This window comes from Scyliorhinus torazame, chromosome 2 (assembly GCF_047496885.1).
Source record: "Scyliorhinus torazame isolate Kashiwa2021f chromosome 2, sScyTor2.1, whole genome shotgun sequence".
Lineage (NCBI taxonomy): Eukaryota > Metazoa > Chordata > Chondrichthyes > Carcharhiniformes > Scyliorhinidae > Scyliorhinus > Scyliorhinus torazame.
This window is the reverse complement of record NC_092708.1, coordinates 187,601,490-187,620,954: the sequence shown is the minus strand read 5'-3', so window position 1 is coordinate 187,620,954 and position 19,465 is coordinate 187,601,490. Positions and strand designations below refer to the sequence as shown.

Sequence of the window (19,465 nt, the reverse complement as noted above, 5' to 3'; positions counted from 1 at the left end):
TCCCAATTGGATGTATAACCTCCCCCCCCCCCCCCCCCCCACAACTTCTTGCAAGGCTTTGCTTTGAGCTCATATTTTACTCATTTTTTAAACCCACACCCTTTGGGATCTGAAGTCAACCAACGGGGAACAGTTCACACTTGTCAGTTTTATCAGGTACCTTTATCATTTTGAGATCAAATACATTCAAAGTCTCATGTTCCCCATGGAAAATAATCTAACTTTGTCTTTAGCTATATCTTGGTTGCCTTCATTCTAACTGTTTCAGAGAATTTGCTTTACATGGAGTTGCTTTTAAATGCATGACTTTATTGGCAGCTAAATACACCCCTTGAATTGGGCTTTACATTGAGCTGTGATTTGGTCAGAGGAGGTTTGGTTAGCCCAGTTGTCTGGAATGCTGGTTCATGATGCAGAATGATGCCAAGAGTGCGGGTTCAATTCCTGCACATGCTGAGGTTACCATGAAGGTCCTGCTCAACTTTGTCCCTCACCTGACCTGTGGTTAAACCACCAACAGTCAGCTCTCTATCAAAGGAAGCGCAGCGTATGGTCCTCTGGGACTATCATAAAATCCCTTCAGTGCAGAAGAAGGCCATTCGGCCCATCAAGTCTGCACCAACCCTCCGAAAGAGCACCCTACCTGGACCCAAACCCTCACCTTATCCCTGTAACCCCACCTAGGGGCAATTTAGCATATCCAATCCACCTAACTTGCACATCTTTGGACTGTGAGAGGGAACCAGAGCACCTGGAGAAAACCCACGCACACATGGGGAGAGTGCGCAAACTCCACACAGTCACACGGGGTTGGAATCGAACCTGGGTCTCTGGCACTGTGAGGCAGCAGTGCTAACCACTGTGCCACCGTGCTGCCCCTTTGATGGAGAGGGTTGGGGGGGGGGGGGGGGGGGGGTTGAGCGAGTTTAATTCTTGAGTTTAAAAAGGTTCTTCCAGTAGCCTTCCAGGTTAGGAAACTTGTGGAGGGTAACTCATCGCCTGACTCCCCAAAGCCTATCTATCATCTACAAGATACAAATCAGGAGTGTGATGGAATACTCCCCGCTTGCCTGGATTAGTGCAGCTCCAACAACACTCAAGATGCTCCACATCATCCAGAAAGAAGCAGCCAACTTGATTGGCATCCCATCAACCATCTTAAATATTCATTCTTTCCACTACAGTGACAGCAGTGTGCACCATCTACAAGATGCACTGCAGCAACTCAGCAAGGCTCCTCATACAGCACCTTCCAAACCCACGAACGCTACTATATCGGACAAGGGCAACAGGTGCATGGCACCACCAACTTTCCCTCCAAGCCACTCAACATCCTGACTTGGAAATATATTGCCGTTCTTTCACTGTTGTTGGGTTAAAATCGTGGAACACCTCCCGAACAGCACTGTGGGTGTACCTACATCACAGGAACTGCAGTGGTTCGAGATGGCAGCTTTAAGGCAATTAGGGGTGGCAATAAATGCTGGCTTACCCACATCCCATGAATACATTTTTAAAAATTGATCTTGAAATGAAGGAAATTCTGGAGATGCAGCATTTGTTGCTCATCATGAGTTGGTCCTGAGCAATCACATTGTCTGGGACTCAAGTCACATATAGGCCAGACTGGGTAGTGGTATCATGTTCCTGGTTGAAGGGCATTCCTTCTCTGGGAGAGGAGTTGCGAAATGATATAATTCTCAAAGTGAGCCCCTCAGGTGCAGAAAGGCCAGAGTGACCCCCTCGGAAGCAGAGACTCCAAAGTGACCCCTCGGAAGCAGAGACTCCAAAGTGACCCCCTCGGAAGCAGAGACGCCAAAGTGACCCTATACTTTTTTTTAATGGTTGTTCAGCAAGCCTTCATACAGCCAGCATTTTGATGAATCTGAAGTTAGGTTTGGGAAACCATTGGGAAAACACTCAATATTTACTTAATCTCAGACCCCCAGAACAGAAAAGCGGTACTGAAACAGGAGCAAAGATGGCACAGATTTTATCAGCCTTGAACTTACTGAATGGTGGAGCAGGCTCGAAGTGCCAAATGGCCTATTCCTTATCCTAAGTCCTATGTTCCTATAGTGTTCAACACCTAGATGAACAAACCCGAGCACTTTGCTGCAAGAAAGAACAAAGTATCCACACAAGGAAATGCATTTGGAATAACATAAGTGATTGGAGTACGGAGTGGCAGTGGCCATCTTGAGTGTCTGTAAGCTCCTGGATTTGACAGTCTAAATTTATAACAGGATGCAAGCATCAGGGTCAGCACCTACTGCTCAGACTGTTACCTAATTGTGTTGCGACAGATTAATCGGACACTTGCTTATGATAACCCAAATCTTGGTGGGCATGTCCACAGTGACTAGCTCTCATTACTTGGAAATATTTTGTTTGTGTGGGATAGCACAGTAGACCAGTCAGATTCCGAAAATAAATCTGTGCTCTTGTTTTAAGCTAGAATAAATTTAATGTTGAGTTGGCGACAAAGTCAGGAAAACTGCACTTGACTGATGTCCAATTAACACGTGCATGGGCTTCACTATGCTGAGCTTGAAGCCTGTTGTTTAGGGTCTCAATACATTAGGGATTGTTTCAGCACAAACCAAACTCTATGCTCCAAGAACGTACATGCTCTGCAGTTCAGAGCAGTTTGACTCTACTCACCAGCTTCTGCCAGTAGTTTTTTCTTCTTCTTTTTCTTCTGAGGAGCAGCATCCTGAAGATCTGGGGTAAGGTGTTCTATGCTGTCAGAATGGCGCCGTCCTGTTGAACTCACTAGCGTCTCTGAGGGACAAGGAGTGACAGACAAGCATCAAGGAAGAGACAAGAGCTCTTTTTCACAACATGATGATTGTGTTCAGTAGGGCAGTGTGTATCTGAGTTGCACAGATCAGGAAAGCCTAGATTGACTTGTGGTCTGTGCTGAATTATCCATTCTCAGCTGTGACGACAGTGGGGGCTCAACAACTGTCTTCAGTTCCAGCTAAGGGAAGTCAAATCAGGCAGGGCCCTCGCTCCTGTCAGCAGAATTGTGCTTAGCTATCCAAAACTGAGCACCCATATGCTCACCGATTGACAATGGATGTGGTTGGCGGCATGGATGACCTTCATGTATCGATGAAACCGCCCCTCCGGAAAGATTCAGCGCCCCAGGGCAGGAAGATTTCAAAGACAAAATAAGTAATGCAAGTAATCATCATTACAGCCAGTTCTGTGTCGTCTGTGGACTATTCAGCAAATGCCCTCTGCAGTGCCCCAGAAACCCATTGAAACACCTCAGTAGCTCACCTGTTACTGACCGAATCAAACAATATGTTCCTTCGACTGTTCTTAATAGGCAGAGTGCAGACTGTACTCAACCAGCCCAAAACGAAACATCTCCTGTTAGATGTGATCCTATGATTGGGCAGCACTTGTGGAACAAACTTTAAAAAAAAAATTTAGTGTACCCAATTCATTTTTTCCAATTAAGGGGCAATTTAGCATGGCCAATCCACCTACCCTGCACATCTTTGAGTTGTGGGGGCGAAACCCACGCAAACACGTTGAGAATGTGCAAACTCCATACGGTCAGTGACCCAGAGTTGGGATCGAACCTGGGACCTCGGTGCCATGAGGCTGCAGGGCTAACCCACTGCACAACCGTGTTGCCCACTTGTGGAACAAACTTGAGTGAATTAATACCTATGCTAACAATCAATTTAGATAATCAGCCTTGCCCGTTTATGCTTTCGAGAAGTGACATACATTCATACACAGGACCCGTTCTCTACAAATTAAAGGGATATGCTCAAGCCTTATGCCTTTTGGATTACCCGGAGGCATATAGCTTGCTGTTGCTTTCTCCATGGCAATGCTCGACCAAAGTTGACTTGCCAGCTAATCAGCCCCCCTTTTCTCTTGTGATTCTTTGAAATTTGGCATTACTGCGTTTGTCCTGATAAGTGAAAGACATGGCAGCATGTCTCTGTTCAGCAATGTTGTGTTCAAAGACACGACTTCAGGAAATCGCACGCACGTTTTCACCCAAGATTGGCACATGTACACTTCCTGACAATGTGTGGGCATCCTAGCTGGTAATCTCTCCTTACGGATTTACTGATTGTGTAGAAGATTGTAGTTTAGTCGGGCAGTATGGTCGGCACGGGCTTGGAGGGCCGAAGGGCCTGTTCCTGTGCTGTACATTTCTTTGTTCTTTGATGCCAATGTTGTTCCCCACAGTCATCCCACCAGAGATCAGCTACCTCAGCACAGGCTACGGATCAGATCTAGGACCTTCTACTCTATGCAGCTTGACACCAAACTGGCCAGTTTTAATAAATTCATTCATGGGAATATGGGCATTGCTGGCTTGGCCTACATTTATTACTCATCCCTAACTGCCCTTGAACGGAGTGGCCATTCCAGAGGGCATTTAAGAGCCAACCACATTGTTGTGGATCTGGAGTCACACGAAGGCCAGACCAGGTAAGGATGGCAGATTTCCTACATTAAAGTGAACCACATGGGTTTTAATAATAATAATCTTTATTAGTGTCACAAGTAGGCTTACATTAACATTGCAACGTAGTTACTGTGAAAATCCCCTAGTCGGCACACTACGGCGCCTATTCTGGTACACTGACGGAGAATTCAGAATGTCCAATTCACCTAACTCTTTCGGGACTTGTGGGAGGAAACCGGAGCCGGCGGAGGAAACCCACGCAGACACGGGGAGAATGTGTAGACTCAACACAGATAGTGACCCAAGCCAGGAATCAAACCTGGGTCCTTGGCGCTGTGAAGCAACAGTGCTACCCACTGTGCTACCGTGCCATCCTCACAACAACAGACAATGGTTTTGTGGTCTTTATCATCGCCAAATCGGCAATTGGGTGAAGAATCGGTCGTGAAGCCAAAATTGTGGCAGCCGCCAGATTGCCATGCTCCAGTGCCTCAACAGCGGCGTCAATGCTTTCTACTCCACACGTAAGTAAATGCTGTTTGCATATCATTAGCATGCCCGACCTGGTATCCTCCAGGACCTCCGCGATGTGCCGCTGGGGAATTACCGATGGCGAGTTTCACTTGCGGTTTTAAAAATCGGGAGACAGGTGGAATGGCTGATGAGGGAGAGAAATGAGGTAGGACAAGCAGGGCATGACCGTGGGCTGCCGGTCCTACTGCTAGCAGGGCTGGCTGGGGGGGCCTCCTCCAGAAATGGCAGAGGGACAGCGGGGAATAACCAGGAGATGGGCCGTGTGGTCAGGGTGACCTCCCCATGTGACCGGCGTCCACACACGGACCGCCATTGCTGCACCAGACCCCCCCCCCCCCCCCCCGCCCCCCCCCCCCAAACAACCCAACCCATCCTCCCAAACCAACGACGCCCGTCACCTGCCGGTGGGGCAGCGCGCGGCCCACCCTGGGCCACTATAGCTGCTGAAGGAGGGTGCCCGGCAGGGGCCGTGGAGCGTACTGCTGACATGGGTAGCATCAGCGAATGGTACACCTAGCAGCAGGGATAGGCACCAGGACCAGAGGCCCCCACGGTGCCAGACACCGACAGGGCCAGGGGTTGCAGTGCAGACTGGGGCCACTGTGTAGCCTGATGGACCTGGTTGGGCATGTGGATATGCACCATGCTAACACGTCTGATTTTCACCCCCTGCAGACAATGGACTTCGGACTAGTAACGGCAGTGAAAAAAATATAAGCAAATGAAATTCGTCAAGACACAGCATGATAATCATGGGAGATTTCAACTCTTCCAAAATAAGATAACAAGATGACATTGAGAAAGAGGAAAAAGAGGAAACGGCAATGGAGCTTCTATAGCGCAAAGAGGATTCCTTTTTCATCCAGTATGTAAGAAGCCCAACAAGGGAGGAATTATTGCTCAACTAGGATTGGGAAATGAACCCCAGCAGATAAAGGTGGCAAGTACAGGGGAACAGCTAGGCAGTAGCGATCACAACCCAATAAGGTTTAAAGTAATGATTGAGAGAGACAGACGTAATAGGAACACTAATAATGAAGGAATGAGGTTGAGACTTGGGTCTTGGAAATAAAAACTGGAACAACCAGTTACGTGGTTGAATCTGTGATATGGACGGACCAGATGTAAGATGCACATGTGTTGCAGCTTACCTACTCCATTGCTTGTTCTGGATTTTTTCTTTCTAGGTTTGTTTATAGGCACATCTGTAATGGAGGCAACACAAAAACAAGGCAGCTAGTTACTAACTACCAACAGGAACAATTTAAGACTCAACCCATCTAAAAATGGACAATGACTTTAGCAATCGAGGACAAAAGTATAATATTCAAACATTTCAACATTAGAATAAAGTTCTCCTCTCCCACCGCATTCCGCACAACCCCACCATAACTCGTGGATATTTTTAATGCAATTTTCTTTAAAATTACATTTTAACACCTTCAAATTGTACTCGTTCATAACAGATTTTGTCTTAAGCACTAAGCAGAAAATCAGACGGGAGAAAATAAATTATTTAAAATGGGTACAATTTGTGCCACAATCCGCAATTGGACCCAAGAAAATCTCTAACCTAACACACTAAATGTTTTTATTGGCCAAATTGTTGCCTCCTTCACCAAGGAGATCACTAGCTGGCGTACAGGTACTTAAATACCAGCTGATCTCTGGTAGCTTCATGTATAAACTGACCATGAACATCAGTAAACATTTCAACCATGACTGCTGTATCCAATTCTGTTCCTAGTTGGTGCCCATGTAGAAACTGGGCAGCAAATGGGAGCAGTAGTTCCAGTCAACAACTTATCTCTTCATCTGTTAGGAGGCCCCAACTCCTCCGAGGGTAATTTGTTCACCAGCAATTAAAATCAATAATTCACTCAACAAGGACTGCAAATAGGGCAGCACGGTGACGCAGTGGTTAGACCTGCTGCCTCACAGCGCCGAGGACCTGGGTTCGATCCCGGCCCCGGGTCACTGACCGTGTGGAGTTTGCACATTCTCCCTGTGTCTGCGTGGATCTCCCTCCTCCACAACCCAAAGATGTGCAGGGTAGGCTGATTGGCCATGCTACATTACCTCTTAATTGGAAAAATTAAAAAGTAAGGACTGAAGATACAATAACTTGTGATGTCACTGGGAGGGATGAGTTGTAACGAAGGCCTACCTTTGGTTGTGGTGCTTCATTCCAATCAGGCCAGAAAAGGAAAAATAAACAAGGTAAACATACATTGTAAAACATTGTTCAACAAAAGAACCAAAAAGCCCCCTGCTTTATCAGAGGACAACCATACTCTGACCATATCCCTCAACCCCACCATCCAGAACCTCTCCATATCCTTCAATCCCTTCTCCCTCCAGGCACCCATCTAATTGGTCCTTGACCTTATCCTACTGACCAGTTCAATGCTCTTCCACTGAGTGAACAAGCTCCCCCGACTCTCTGCTTACTTCTAACTTAGTCATTTTCTAACCTGACTCCTGGGATTTGAATCCTTCACCATAGGGAACAATTGCCTTCCAGCACCTTTCTTAATTATATTCACAATCTTGAAAATTTCAACCAGATCATCTCAAAATTTTCTCTTTTGCAAAGAGATCAAGTTCAACTTGATTGACATTCCTCACAATTGAAATTGCTCATATCTGTAAAACTCTTTGTCTTCCCCCTTTGAAAAGTAATATTTCACTTAATAACATTTTAAATAATTTTTAGAGTACCCAATTCATTTTTTCCAATTAAGAGGCAATTTAGCATGGCCAATCCACCAACCCTGCACATCTTTGGATTGTGGGGGTGAAACACACGCAGACATGGGGAGAATGTGCAAACTCCACAAAGTCAGCGACCCAGGGCCGGGATTCGAACCCGGGTCCTCAGCGCCGCAGTCCCAGTGCTAACCACTGCGTTGCATGCCACCCTAGGGAGAATGTTCAAACCACACGGACAGTGACCCAGAGCCGGGATCGAACCTGGGACCTTGGCGCCGTGAGGCAGCAGTGCTAACCACTGCACCACTGGGCTGCCCTCCACTTAATAATAATCTTTATTAGTGTCACAAGTAGACTTACATTAACATTGCAATGAAGTTATTGCGAAAATCCCCTGGTTGCCACATTCCGGCACCTGTTCGGGTACACTGACGGGGAATTCAGAATGTCCAATTCATCTAACAAGCACATCTTTCGGGGCTTGTGGGAGGAAACCGGAGCACCTGGAGGAAACCCACGCAGACACAGGGAGAAGGTGCAGACTCCGCATAGACAGTGACCCAAGCCGGGAATTGAATCTGGGTCCGGCACTGTGAAGCAACAGTACTAACCACTGTGCTACCGTGCCACCCACTTCCTGAATTAGACAGAATGCCCCAAATGAATTCAGGTCAGCACCTTACAGAACAACAACATTGCCCTCCTTACATTTGCCTGCATTCTCTGCTAATGTAGCCTATAACATTACTTATCTGAAAGGAAGCCATAGCAAAAGGAGAGAGAATCTTCACACATGTGTTACAATCAGTCATCATTCATTGTTAATTAACCATGGGTTATTGTCTTCTTCTGCAGTTCCTTTCCCTCTACGGGTAGGCAAAGGTGAATCCTACCGGAACGGGGGCAGAACCTATGCAGTTCAGAGCAATCTAATCCACGCCAGGTGTCCAGCCAAATGGTCATCAGCCCACCTCTCCCACACTCGGCCCCCTACCCACCCCTCCGACACTATCTGACAATCGGCCCGCCACCCACCTCTCCAATACCTGGCCCGCCACCCACCTCTCCAACACCTGGCCCGCCACCCACCTCTCCAACACCTGGCCCTTCTCCCACCTCTCCTACACCCGGTCCTCCACCCACCTCTCCGACACCAGCCCGCTACCCACCTCTCCAATACCAGCCCACTACCCACTTCTCCAATTGCAGCCCGCTACCCACTTCTCCAATACCAGCCCACTACCCACCTCTCCAATACCAGCCCGCTACCCACCTCTCCAATACCAGCCCGCTACCCACCTCCAATACCAGCCCGCTACCCACCTCAATACCAGCCCGCTACGCATCTCTCCAATACCAACCCGCTACCCATCTCTCCAATACCAGCCCGCTACCCACCTCTCCAATACCAGCCCGCTACCCACCTCTCCAATACCAGCCCGCTACCCACCTCTCCAATACCAGCCCGCTACCCACCTCCAATACCAGCCCGCTACCCACCTCAATACCAGCCCGCTACGCATCTCTCCAATACCAACCCGCTACCCATCTCTCCAATACCAGCCCGCTACCCACCTCTCCAATACCAGCCCGCTATGCACCTATTCAACACACTGCACCAATACCCAAAGGCCCGATACCCAGTCCCACCAACCCACACCCAACCCCCAGCGCCATGCCCAACCACCTGCCCACCATTCAGACAACCTAGCACTAGCCCCTGGCATCACCATTCATCGGTCTTGCATTCTACCCCACTACTCAAGCTCCTCTCACATTAGCCACTAGTCATTAATACATGATTTTCCAAATATTTACCACTACAGCCCCAGTTATTGTTTGTTACTCTCCAGTAGCGCAGTGCAGTGATATACTACAGTATTTTCTGACCCAATTGGAGCTTCTGATTCAGCAGTTTTACCTCGGCACTGGTGGAAGGGTGCGTGGCGGGCGCTGAAAGAAAATCACAGAGAATCATTATCACAAGGGTGACTCAGTGACGCTGTTGGCATGCCAATCCCAGTTCCTGATAGAAACCATCATTATGGCATCTGGAGGGTGTCAGGGACATACTGTTACAGTTCCTGATACAAATATTCGGGCTGACATTGTCGAGGGTGCTGTTTTCAGACGCAACCTTAAACAGAATCTTTGTCTGCCATCTGAGGTGAACTAAAATAACCCTATGGAATATTTGAATAAGAACAGAGAGCACCTTATGTTCTGACCAAAATTTATCCCTCAATCAACAACTCCAAAAGCATTTTAACTGATCATTTCTCTTATTGATGTTTGCAGGACCTTGGTGGATATATTTCAAAAGTACAATAGTTAGTTGGTTATGAAAGGAACCACAAAAATGCAAGCCCTGGTCCCTTGAATACTGTATCCCAGTTATAGTGGCAGACCTGCACTTGCTAATACTACACTCGTGCTATACAGCGACAGTCTGTACCCACTCATACTGTACCCCAGTTTATACAATGACTGACTTGTAATAAATCTCTCTAACTAGTGAGACCATTGGCTAAGCAATTGCAATAGCCCGTGATCTCACAATCCTTTTAAGCAATGAATGACTAATCTTATGGACCAGTTAGCAGACGATAGTCTAGGATAGGTTACAGTATATTGTTCATACAAACCCTCTAGTTTCTACTGTAAATGTTTAGCACTCCAACAATAGAAATAAAAAACTAAAAGAACCTATAGAAGCCCCATTACCATGTAAAGAAAGATTAATATTTCCTGTGGCATTAAAATATTTCTTGCTGCGGTGGACCTGCTGCTTATTCCCAGTACCCATTATTTCTATCAGATTCAACTTAAATTCTACCTCCTCACCACTTGTTTCTTCTTCATGGTGTCTGTGATCCTCGAGCCTTGGTAAGTGGGTCAGCAGCTACCTTACCTCAAACTAATCCTCTGCTAAATCCACCTTCAGAAAGATTTGGACCCACAGGATTAGCTGGGTGAGTATCCATGTGACAGCTATCTGTGACGGAGGGATTTGGAGATCTTGTGACTAAACATAAAATGCAGCACATTGCGTATTCTCCCTCTTTGGGCCTGCACGGCACTGCCTACTGAAAGATACCTTCTAAGGGAGCAAGGTGTACAACCATTCTCCTACCAGATGATCAGAATCTCACCAAGGTCTTAATGATACTAAATTGATTTGGTCACCAAAATCAACTCTTATTTGATTCAGATGACTTTCATAGAATCCCTCCAATGCAGGAGGCCATTCGCCCCATCGAGTCTGCAATGGCCCTCTGAAAGAGTACCCTATCTGGGCCCACTCCCCCGCCCTATCCTGTAACCTCACATAACCTTTGGACACTAAGGGGTAATTTTGCATGGCCAATCCAACTAACCAGCACATCTTTGGACTGTCGGAGGAAACCGGAGCAACCAGAGGAAACCCACGGAGACACAGGGAGAACTGGGGACCCTGGTGCTGAGAGACAGCAGGGCTAACCAGTATACACTGGCGCTTTCATAATCCAGTGGCATGTTGAGCATGTTGGGCTGCTTTCCTGGTAACTCAGTTAGTAATGACAGGGTATAATTTACAAATTAGAGACCAGAAAGTTGCAGATCCCAGGTGTTGATGTTAGTCATTTTAGTCAGGAGAGCAGTTGGTTACATTTGCCCTCAGCACCCCTGGCATTGGGAGGATCTGGGGAGTGGGGGAAACAGTCAGGGTTCCCACTCAACATGGGATGAAGACTGTATTGGGTTGTCTGGGGGAGACGGTCAATGCTCACTGATTATAGAATCAACAGTGAAGAATGGTCACAGGAGCACAGAGCAACCACGCTCTAAGGGAGTGGAGTTGAGAATGAATCAATGCCTTCAGAAAATGAATGGCGAAAAAGAGAGAAAGAAAAGTCCAGGAATCCAAACCCCACATGGGTTGGCTAGTGGCAGAATAAGATCACACTAAAAGCAGCACAGAACTGGCTAGGAACCCCTGAATTCACTGTTGAGCTGTGGTACAAGAGTATTCACACTGCAGTTATAGCCAAACTCCCCTGCATTCCTTTCCTCCTGCACTCTCTATACCTCTAGGCACAATCTCATCACTTTAGAGATGCTGACAAGATTGGATTCAGGACTGATCTCTGTCAGTGATAGAATATGGAGAAAGAGCAGGGATTGTTTTCCAAAAGAGATGGCACAAATCTGAAGGGCTGAATGGTCACCTAAAGTGCTATGCTATTCTATGATGTAAAACACTTGTTAAAATCTTCACTGTTCTATGTTCTATGTTCTGACTGTCGGGTTCATTGCTTTCCTGATTCTTGTGCTACTTGCTGTCCAGGCTGTCCACTCTGATCTCCAACGGTGTCAGCACAATCGCATGTTTTTCTTTTTAAAACGCAGGACAGCAGACAATAGCAGTAGTTCAACTCCTAACACTGCGAACAGTGCAACTGACCTAGAAGTTAGCTCAGGGCCATGGCACAGATCCCGATAAAAGTTAGAATAGGTAATATTTAAATTGTCAGACCAGTGCAACCAATCTGTGCGAGAAATCATGATGTTCAGAAATGAAGAAAGCGCAGGAAGATCCAAATAAACGTGTTGGTGGTCAGATCAACAGAACTTAATGAAAATTGAATGGTAATATATACCCATATGGTTTGCCTCCCCCTATCCTTGTTAGTCTGCAGTTCTTCATACCAGAATCCTCCAGCAGATCACTTGGGTTCCAATCCTTCATGCATGAACCAGAGGTAATGAGTAGCTGGTTGGGTGTTGGAACAGATAAGCGTTGGGTTCAAGCTCCAAGAGGGCTACTTGCCTTGGAGGAAATTGTTTCCTCCATGACAATATTATGTTGATGACGATTCGGCTGGGGGAGGACATTGTGGTAGAGGCTTTATAACTAATAATAATTACAATTGAAGTGCAGACACTGTTGGAATTTTGGTAGTCAAATTTCCACACAGCGTGCTCCCACAGAAAGCAAAGAAATTAATTATGGCGGCCATTAGTAGTTCCCACTCTGAACTTTAAATTCAAGGTGACAACGGCAGGATTTGAATGCATAATCTGAGTTGACGCATGACAGCAGTACTGAGGGAGTGCTGCACTGTCAAAGATACTGGGCGGGATTTTCCGTTTCTGAGATTAAGTGTTGACGCCAACGCAGATCTCATGGACTTCCACAACAGCAAAACCAGCACCACACCTGGACCGATTCAGCTCCTATTGAGGAGCTAGCACTGGCGCCACATGGAACACAACCAATTCCAATGAGGAACGGTGCGGGCTTCACCAGTTTTCGGATTGACACCATTGGGCACTTTAGTGAAGAGGTTCCAGGGACTCTCTGGTGTGCAGCAAACAGCTGATCCGGTCCAGCAAGTGGAGGAATGAACACCCAAGGGAGTGGACGGTCGGAGGGCGGGCCAAACCCAGGAACTAGAACAATATACTGTAACAGATAGGTTTCGGGCTTCTGGAACAGGCAGTCCAACCAATTGTGGAGATGCAGTCGTAGAACCAGGGACTGCATAATAATTTAATAATCTTTATTGTCACAAGTAGGTTTACATTAACACACTGCAATGAAGTTACTGTGAAAATCCCCTAGTCGCCACATTCCGGCGCCTGTTCGGGTACACGGGGGAGAATTCAGAATGTCCAAATTACCTAACAGCACGTCTTTCAAGACTTCTGGGAGGAAACCGGAGCACCCGGAGGAAACCCGCGCAGACACGGGGAGAACGTGCACACTCCACACAGACAGTGACCAAGCCAGAATCGAACCCAGGACCCTGGAGCTGTGAAGCAACAGTGCTAACCACTGTGCTACCATGCTGCTCATGAGGGGTTGTCGGCGAGAATTCAGTACCTGCAGGTGCAGTTGGAGGCGTCCAACCGCATTCAGCAGCAGGAGGTGGTGCCGAAAATGCGTCCCGCCAAGGGCAACACCACGGTGGAGGCCTTGGGGCGAATGCTTTGGCCATAGATCAGCATGTCAAAGGCCTGAGGCATTCTGTACAGGCGCTGGCCGTGGCCCAGGACAGGGTTGCCGACTCACAGGCGTCCACGTGCCAGAGCCAACTGGAAATCGCAGCGGCACTCTGGAGTGTGGCCCAGTCACAGCAGGCTATGCTGGGAACGCCCGGGTGCTGACCGATGTGGCACAGATGCAGAGGGAGGTGGCCCAGTCCCAGTGGGAGATGGCGCAGTCACTGGCTGATGTGACGCAGGCCAGAAGGTGGTGGCACCGTCAATGGGTGATATGGCGCAGTCCCAGACGGAGAAGGTCCACACACCGTGCTCCATGGCCGCTAGCATGCAGACCCTGGTCGAGACCAGGGCAGGCCTCCAGGACTGGCAGCGCCTGGTGGTAGGGGAACCTCAGGGGTTAGCTCCGCTCAGACCCCTATCCCATGGATTGCCCGGTCACCCAAGACAACCGCCAATGGGGACCCAGGTCTGGGCTGGCCTGAGAGGGAGTGTGGGTAGGGAATGATGGATGGACATTGTGGGTGGCCAGTGTTTCCACCCCCCCCTCCCCGCCCCCGACCGTTCCCACCTCCATCATCCCAGGAATCAGATGGGACTGAGTGATAGAATGGCCAGCTCGCATGCAGGGATCACCTAGGTGGACGGTAGAAAGTGCTACCGTGGGCAGGTGTCAGACCTCGTCATACCAGAGCTCATCGCAGAGCGTGTTGTCAACACCATCCATTTCACGGACCAGACCCGCTGTTACTGTCAACCCAGTGCAGACACCCCCATAGTATGTCAAGTATGTATCACAGAGGGAATTGCAGGCGGGTGTGGAGGGGGGGGATGCGGTGTCCCTGCCCCTGGCCTGTTCCCCTCCCCCTAGTTGGTGAACTTGGAGGCGATCCGAGTGTCCCGTGCGCGTTGGCCCTGACGCACATGCCATGCAACCTCCCGTGCTTGCCTGGGCCCCCATGTCCTGCCCATCCTCCCCACATTCTCCTCATAGGATGAAGCCTGGCGTTCCTCCTTCTCCTCCAGAGCACGTCGCCCCTCTGCTGCGCGATGTTGTTGAGGAGGCAGTAGTCCAGCCACCTGAACTGCATCTTCAGGAGACCGATGCACCACTCGATCATGAACCTAGTCGATGCATGTGGCCTCCTGATAGGTGTCATCAGTCAAGTCCGCTGCGGATGACCCCCGTCACTCAGGAGCCAAACACCAGCTGGGGGGGGGGGGGGGGGGGTGTCTCTCGAAACCGGGTATCCAGCGCAGGCATGTATGATGCGCAGCTGATGGTCACATATCAGCTGCACGTTCATCAAGCGGGACCCCTTTTGGTTTGTGTAGAGCGGCCAGTCATCTTCAGGTGCTCGTATGGGGACATGCATCCCGTCGATCACCCCCTGACCCGGGGCATCTGGATGGTGATGATCCCTACTGCCCGGGTATCCTGGTGGGCTCAGTCCACATTGAAGTGGATGTATTGAGCCGCCTGGGATAAAGGGCCTCTGTGACGGCGCGGATGAACCTGTGCACCGAAGTCTGTGAGATCCTGGACAGGTCTCCACTCGGTGCTGGGGAGGACCTTGTGGTGTAAAAGTTCAGGGCGACCGTAACTTTATCGGCCACCGGGAGCGGGTGTCCTCCCCCAAATCCCCGAGGTGCCAGGAATGCCATGATCTGTCAGATATGTCGCACTGTCTCTCTGCTCAGCCTGAGTCTTCGACGACATGCCCAGTCCGGGCAGGTCCTCGAATGACAGGCGGTGCCGGTACATACGAGGCCTTATGCAGCGCCTCCTTGGCACCCCCTCTTCCTCATCCTGTTGGGCAGCTAGCCCTCCATCCTAGGCGGCTGCCTCCTTTCCCTCTGCGCCATGCTCTGCTGCTGCAGCTTCCTCCTCCTCCTCGAGCAGCGCCGCCTCATACAGCTGCATGGCATCCCCCAGGGCTGCAGCAACTATCAGGAAGGCCACCATTGCTGGTTGAATTCCAATATCCATTGTCTGCAGTGGGTGAAAGGCCGACATGTTAGCATGGTGCATACCCTTTCGCCAAATCTGGTCCAACGGGCTTCATGGTGGCCCCGTTTTGGAACTGCGGACTCTGCACCCTCATGCCTCCCCCACCCCCCACATTCCCACACCCCGGCTCCATTTGTGACCGGTATCATGGAGCCTCTCGTCCCGGTGCCCATACCTGATGCCAGAGGTACCGTTAGCTGGAACTGTCCTTGCCAGCGGTATGCTCTGTGGCCACCACACAGCGCCACCATAGGGACTAGTGGGCCTTGCCCTCGGTGGGCCATCTGATGCCCCACTGGTGGGTGTGGGCTGGGTGGGGTGCGAGGGTGGGGGCACCCATATGGCCGGTGTCACTCTACAGAACCAGTAGCCAAGTGGTCAGTGTGGTGCACAGCAAGATGGCTGCCTTGCAGGATGAGGCAATGGCGATCCGTGCCTGGACACCACCCCAGTAGTGGGGGGGGGGGGTCACCCCAGCCACTCGGCCCATTCCCAAACCACCACCACCCCTCCCCCTCCCCCGGTCCTGACAGGGCCCTCCCTGCCGCAGCCTGCCCGGCCAGTGTCCGGCCTGTCAGCCCGCAGTCGCGCCGCTCCAAGTCCTACCTCCTCTCTCTCCCTCAGCCACAACGCGGGTTTACGATTTTTTAAAACACAAGTGAATCCCGCTGTCGGGAACTCGGCCCATCGGAGGCGGAGATTAATGGAGGCCCCGGAGAATACCGGGTCAGGCCCACTAATGATATGCAAACAGTATTTACTGTACATGCTTTCCGGAACGCATTGACGCCGCTGTCGAGGTGACACAGAATTACGATTTGACATCAAATTGGTGTCTGCCGCGAGTTTTGGCGTCGGAACCGATTCTCCATCCAATCGCGTTTCCTGATTTCAGTGTCAGCCAACAGAGAATCTCGCCCACAGCCTTTCAGATTAAATGTTAAACTGAAGGCAGATCTGCATTAGGTTGATGTGAAAGACCTCATGGCAATATCTGAGGAGGGGGGGGGGTGGGGGGGGGGGGGGGTAGTGGTGCACAGCAAAGTTATGCAAACAATAGCACGGACATGGGCAGTCAACAGCAGCTCCCTTCACCCCGGGTACTGAGGCCAAGAGCGGCCCTCACACCTTCACCCCGGGTACTGAGGCCAAGAGCGGCCCTCACACCTTCACCCCGGGTACTGAGGCCAAGAGCGGCCCTCACTCCTTCTCCCCGGGTACGGCGGCCAATATGGATAGTATAAATCAATCCCTGCAAGCCCAGGAAAAGTCACTAACTGAGTGCCGGCCACTCACCGCCTCCTCCCCGCTCGCCATTCGGCTTTCCCGTTGCCGTGGCAGCCCCGGTACCCGAGGTCAGTGTCACCGCCGTCCACTTCCGGGTCACAATCCCCCCAATTCGATCACCGGGAGGGGGTGGGTCCCGAGCCGCGGATTGCTCCATGGAACGTCAATCATTGTGACAGGGCGGGTCTACCTCTGAGTGAGGCAATGTCATCTCTGGAAGGAATGGACTGTAATATCTGGGACTAATGCACTTTAATTCCTGGGGAAATGTACTGTAATCCCCTGGGTAATGTACTGTAATCTCTGGGACTAATGTACTGTAATCTCTGGGGTAATGTACTGTAATCACTGGTGTGATGCACTGTAATTCCTGGGAGTAATGCATTGTAATCCCTGGTGTAATGTACTCTAATTCCTGGGAGTAATGTACTGTATTCTCCAAGGGTAATGTACTGTAATCTCTGGGGTGATGTACTGTAATCTCTGGGGTAATATACTGTAATTCCTGGGAGTAATGTACTGTAATTCCTGGGAGTAATGTACTGTAATCCCTGGGGTAATGTACTGTGATCCCTGGGTGTAATTTACTGTAACCCCTGGGAGTAATTTACTGTAATCTCTGGGTTAATGTCGTGTAATCTCTGAAAGTAATTTACTGTAATCTCTGGAGTAACATACTGCAATCTCTGGGGTAATGTACTGTAATTCCTGGGAGTAATGTACTGTAATCCCTGGGAGTAATTTACCGTAATCTCTGGGGAAATGTACTGCAATCTCTGAGAGTAATGCCCTGTAATCCTGGGGTAATGTACTGAAATCCCTGGGGGTATCTTACTGTAATCTCTGAGGTAATGTTTTGTAATCTCTATGCTAATGTACTGTAAACTTTGGGAGTAATTTACTGTAACCTCTGGGGTAATATTCTGTAATCCCTTGGAGTAATTTACTATAATCTCTGGGGTAATGTACTGTAATTCCTGGGAGCAGTGTACTGTAATCTCTGGGATAATGTACTGTAATCTCTGAGCGTAATTTACTGTGATATCTGGGGTAATGTACTGTAATCTCTGGGATAGTATACTGTACTCTGAGTAATTTAGTGTAATCTCTGGGATAATGTACTGTAATCTCTAGGAGTAATTTACTGTATTTTCGGGTAATGTACTGTAATATTTGGGAGTAATATACTGTAATCGCTGCGAGTAATGTACTGTAATGATTAGGGGAATATACTGTAAATTGTAGAATAATGTACTGTAATGTTTGGGGGTAATATACTGTAATGATTGGGTAAAGTACCTTAATCTCTCAGAGTAATATATTGTGTCATGTATTGTAATTGCTGGGGGATAATTTAGTCTAATGCCTGGAGAGTAATGTACTGTAAAGACTGGGGCTAATGTGGTGTAATCTCTTGAGGGTTAATACACTGTAATGAATGGGATGTAACGCACCCTCTGGAATTGGGGAAAGATCAGAACATTTCAGGATCTACTTTTGCCCGTGCCCCTGCTTAATGCAAGTCGGTCAACCACAGGATAGAGGAACAAACCCATACATTTAACTCCAATTGCCTTTGTGGCTGCATCAATCACAGAGAACCACAACATCGTCTCAGAATTGCTCAACATAATATGTGTCTGGCGGTATGTATGTGGTGAGTGAAAGCTTTCATTGCAATGGTGCAATATCCCCTTTGTTAAATATCAGGGTTGAGGGAGACATTGTCCTACTGTCAGTACTGGGAATGGGTTGCACTTACCCATAATCTCAAGCCATGGGGTATTCATTTTCATTTCTTGGCATTTGGACACTGTTGACATGGCCACATTTACTGCCCAATCCCTGTATTACACAGGATTGGGTGAAGAACCTTTCCCAGGGGCCTCGTGGGACATAAATAGCCCGACCAAAGTGTAGGCCGGCAGGGCAGTACCTTTGGGGAGTTGGAGTTGTAATATAGTAGGTAAAATAAACTTGAGTTTTCCTCACAGTCATCGCTTCCATGTGGTTGCTCGCCTGGAACTTTAGACTGGCGATGAGGGTAAAGTAAAGCTGCAGGAAACGCCACTTCCTTTGGACTGTGCCCATCTTGACTAGGCCACAGTAGCATAGTGGTTAGCACTGTTGCTTCACAGTGCCAGGGTCCCAGGTTCAATTCACGGCTTGGGTCACTGTCTGTGCGGAGTCTGCACGTTCTCCCCGTGTCTGCGTGGGTTTCCTCCTTGTGCTCCGGTTTCCTCCCACAAATGCCGAAAGATGTGCTGTTAAGTAATTTGGGCATTCTGAATTCTCCCTCAGTGTACCCAAACAGGTGCCGGAGTCAATTCCTGGCTTTGATTACTATCTGTGCAGTGTCTGCACGTTGTCCCAGAATCTGCGTGGGTTTCGCTGGGTGCTCCGGTTTCCTCTCGAAATACGTGCTTGTTAGGTGAATTGGACATTCTGAATTCTCCCTCAGTGTACCCGAACTAGGAGATTTTCACAGTAAC

At 49.0% G+C, this 19,465-nt stretch overlaps 1 protein-coding gene across 1 annotated transcript in view; it reads right to left on the bottom strand.

The window, feature by feature from the left end:
* Positions 1 to 17,067, bottom strand: part of LOC140394262 (transmembrane protein 237-like) — a 58,554-nt gene extending 41,487 nt beyond the window's left edge. Inside the window, exons 1-5 of the mRNA XM_072481312.1 lie at positions 16,983 to 17,067; positions 9,612 to 9,643; positions 7,146 to 7,159; positions 6,130 to 6,183; positions 2,665 to 2,784 (exon numbers count right to left, since the gene is read on the bottom strand). Of these exons, the coding sequence (XP_072337413.1) occupies positions 2,665 to 2,784; positions 6,130 to 6,183; positions 7,146 to 7,159; positions 9,612 to 9,643; positions 16,983 to 17,003 (241 nt within the window). The 5' untranslated portion in view covers positions 17,004 to 17,067. The remainder of the gene's footprint in view (positions 1 to 2,664; positions 2,785 to 6,129; positions 6,184 to 7,145; positions 7,160 to 9,611; positions 9,644 to 16,982) is intronic.
* Positions 17,068 to 19,465: the final 2,398 nt, after the last annotated feature.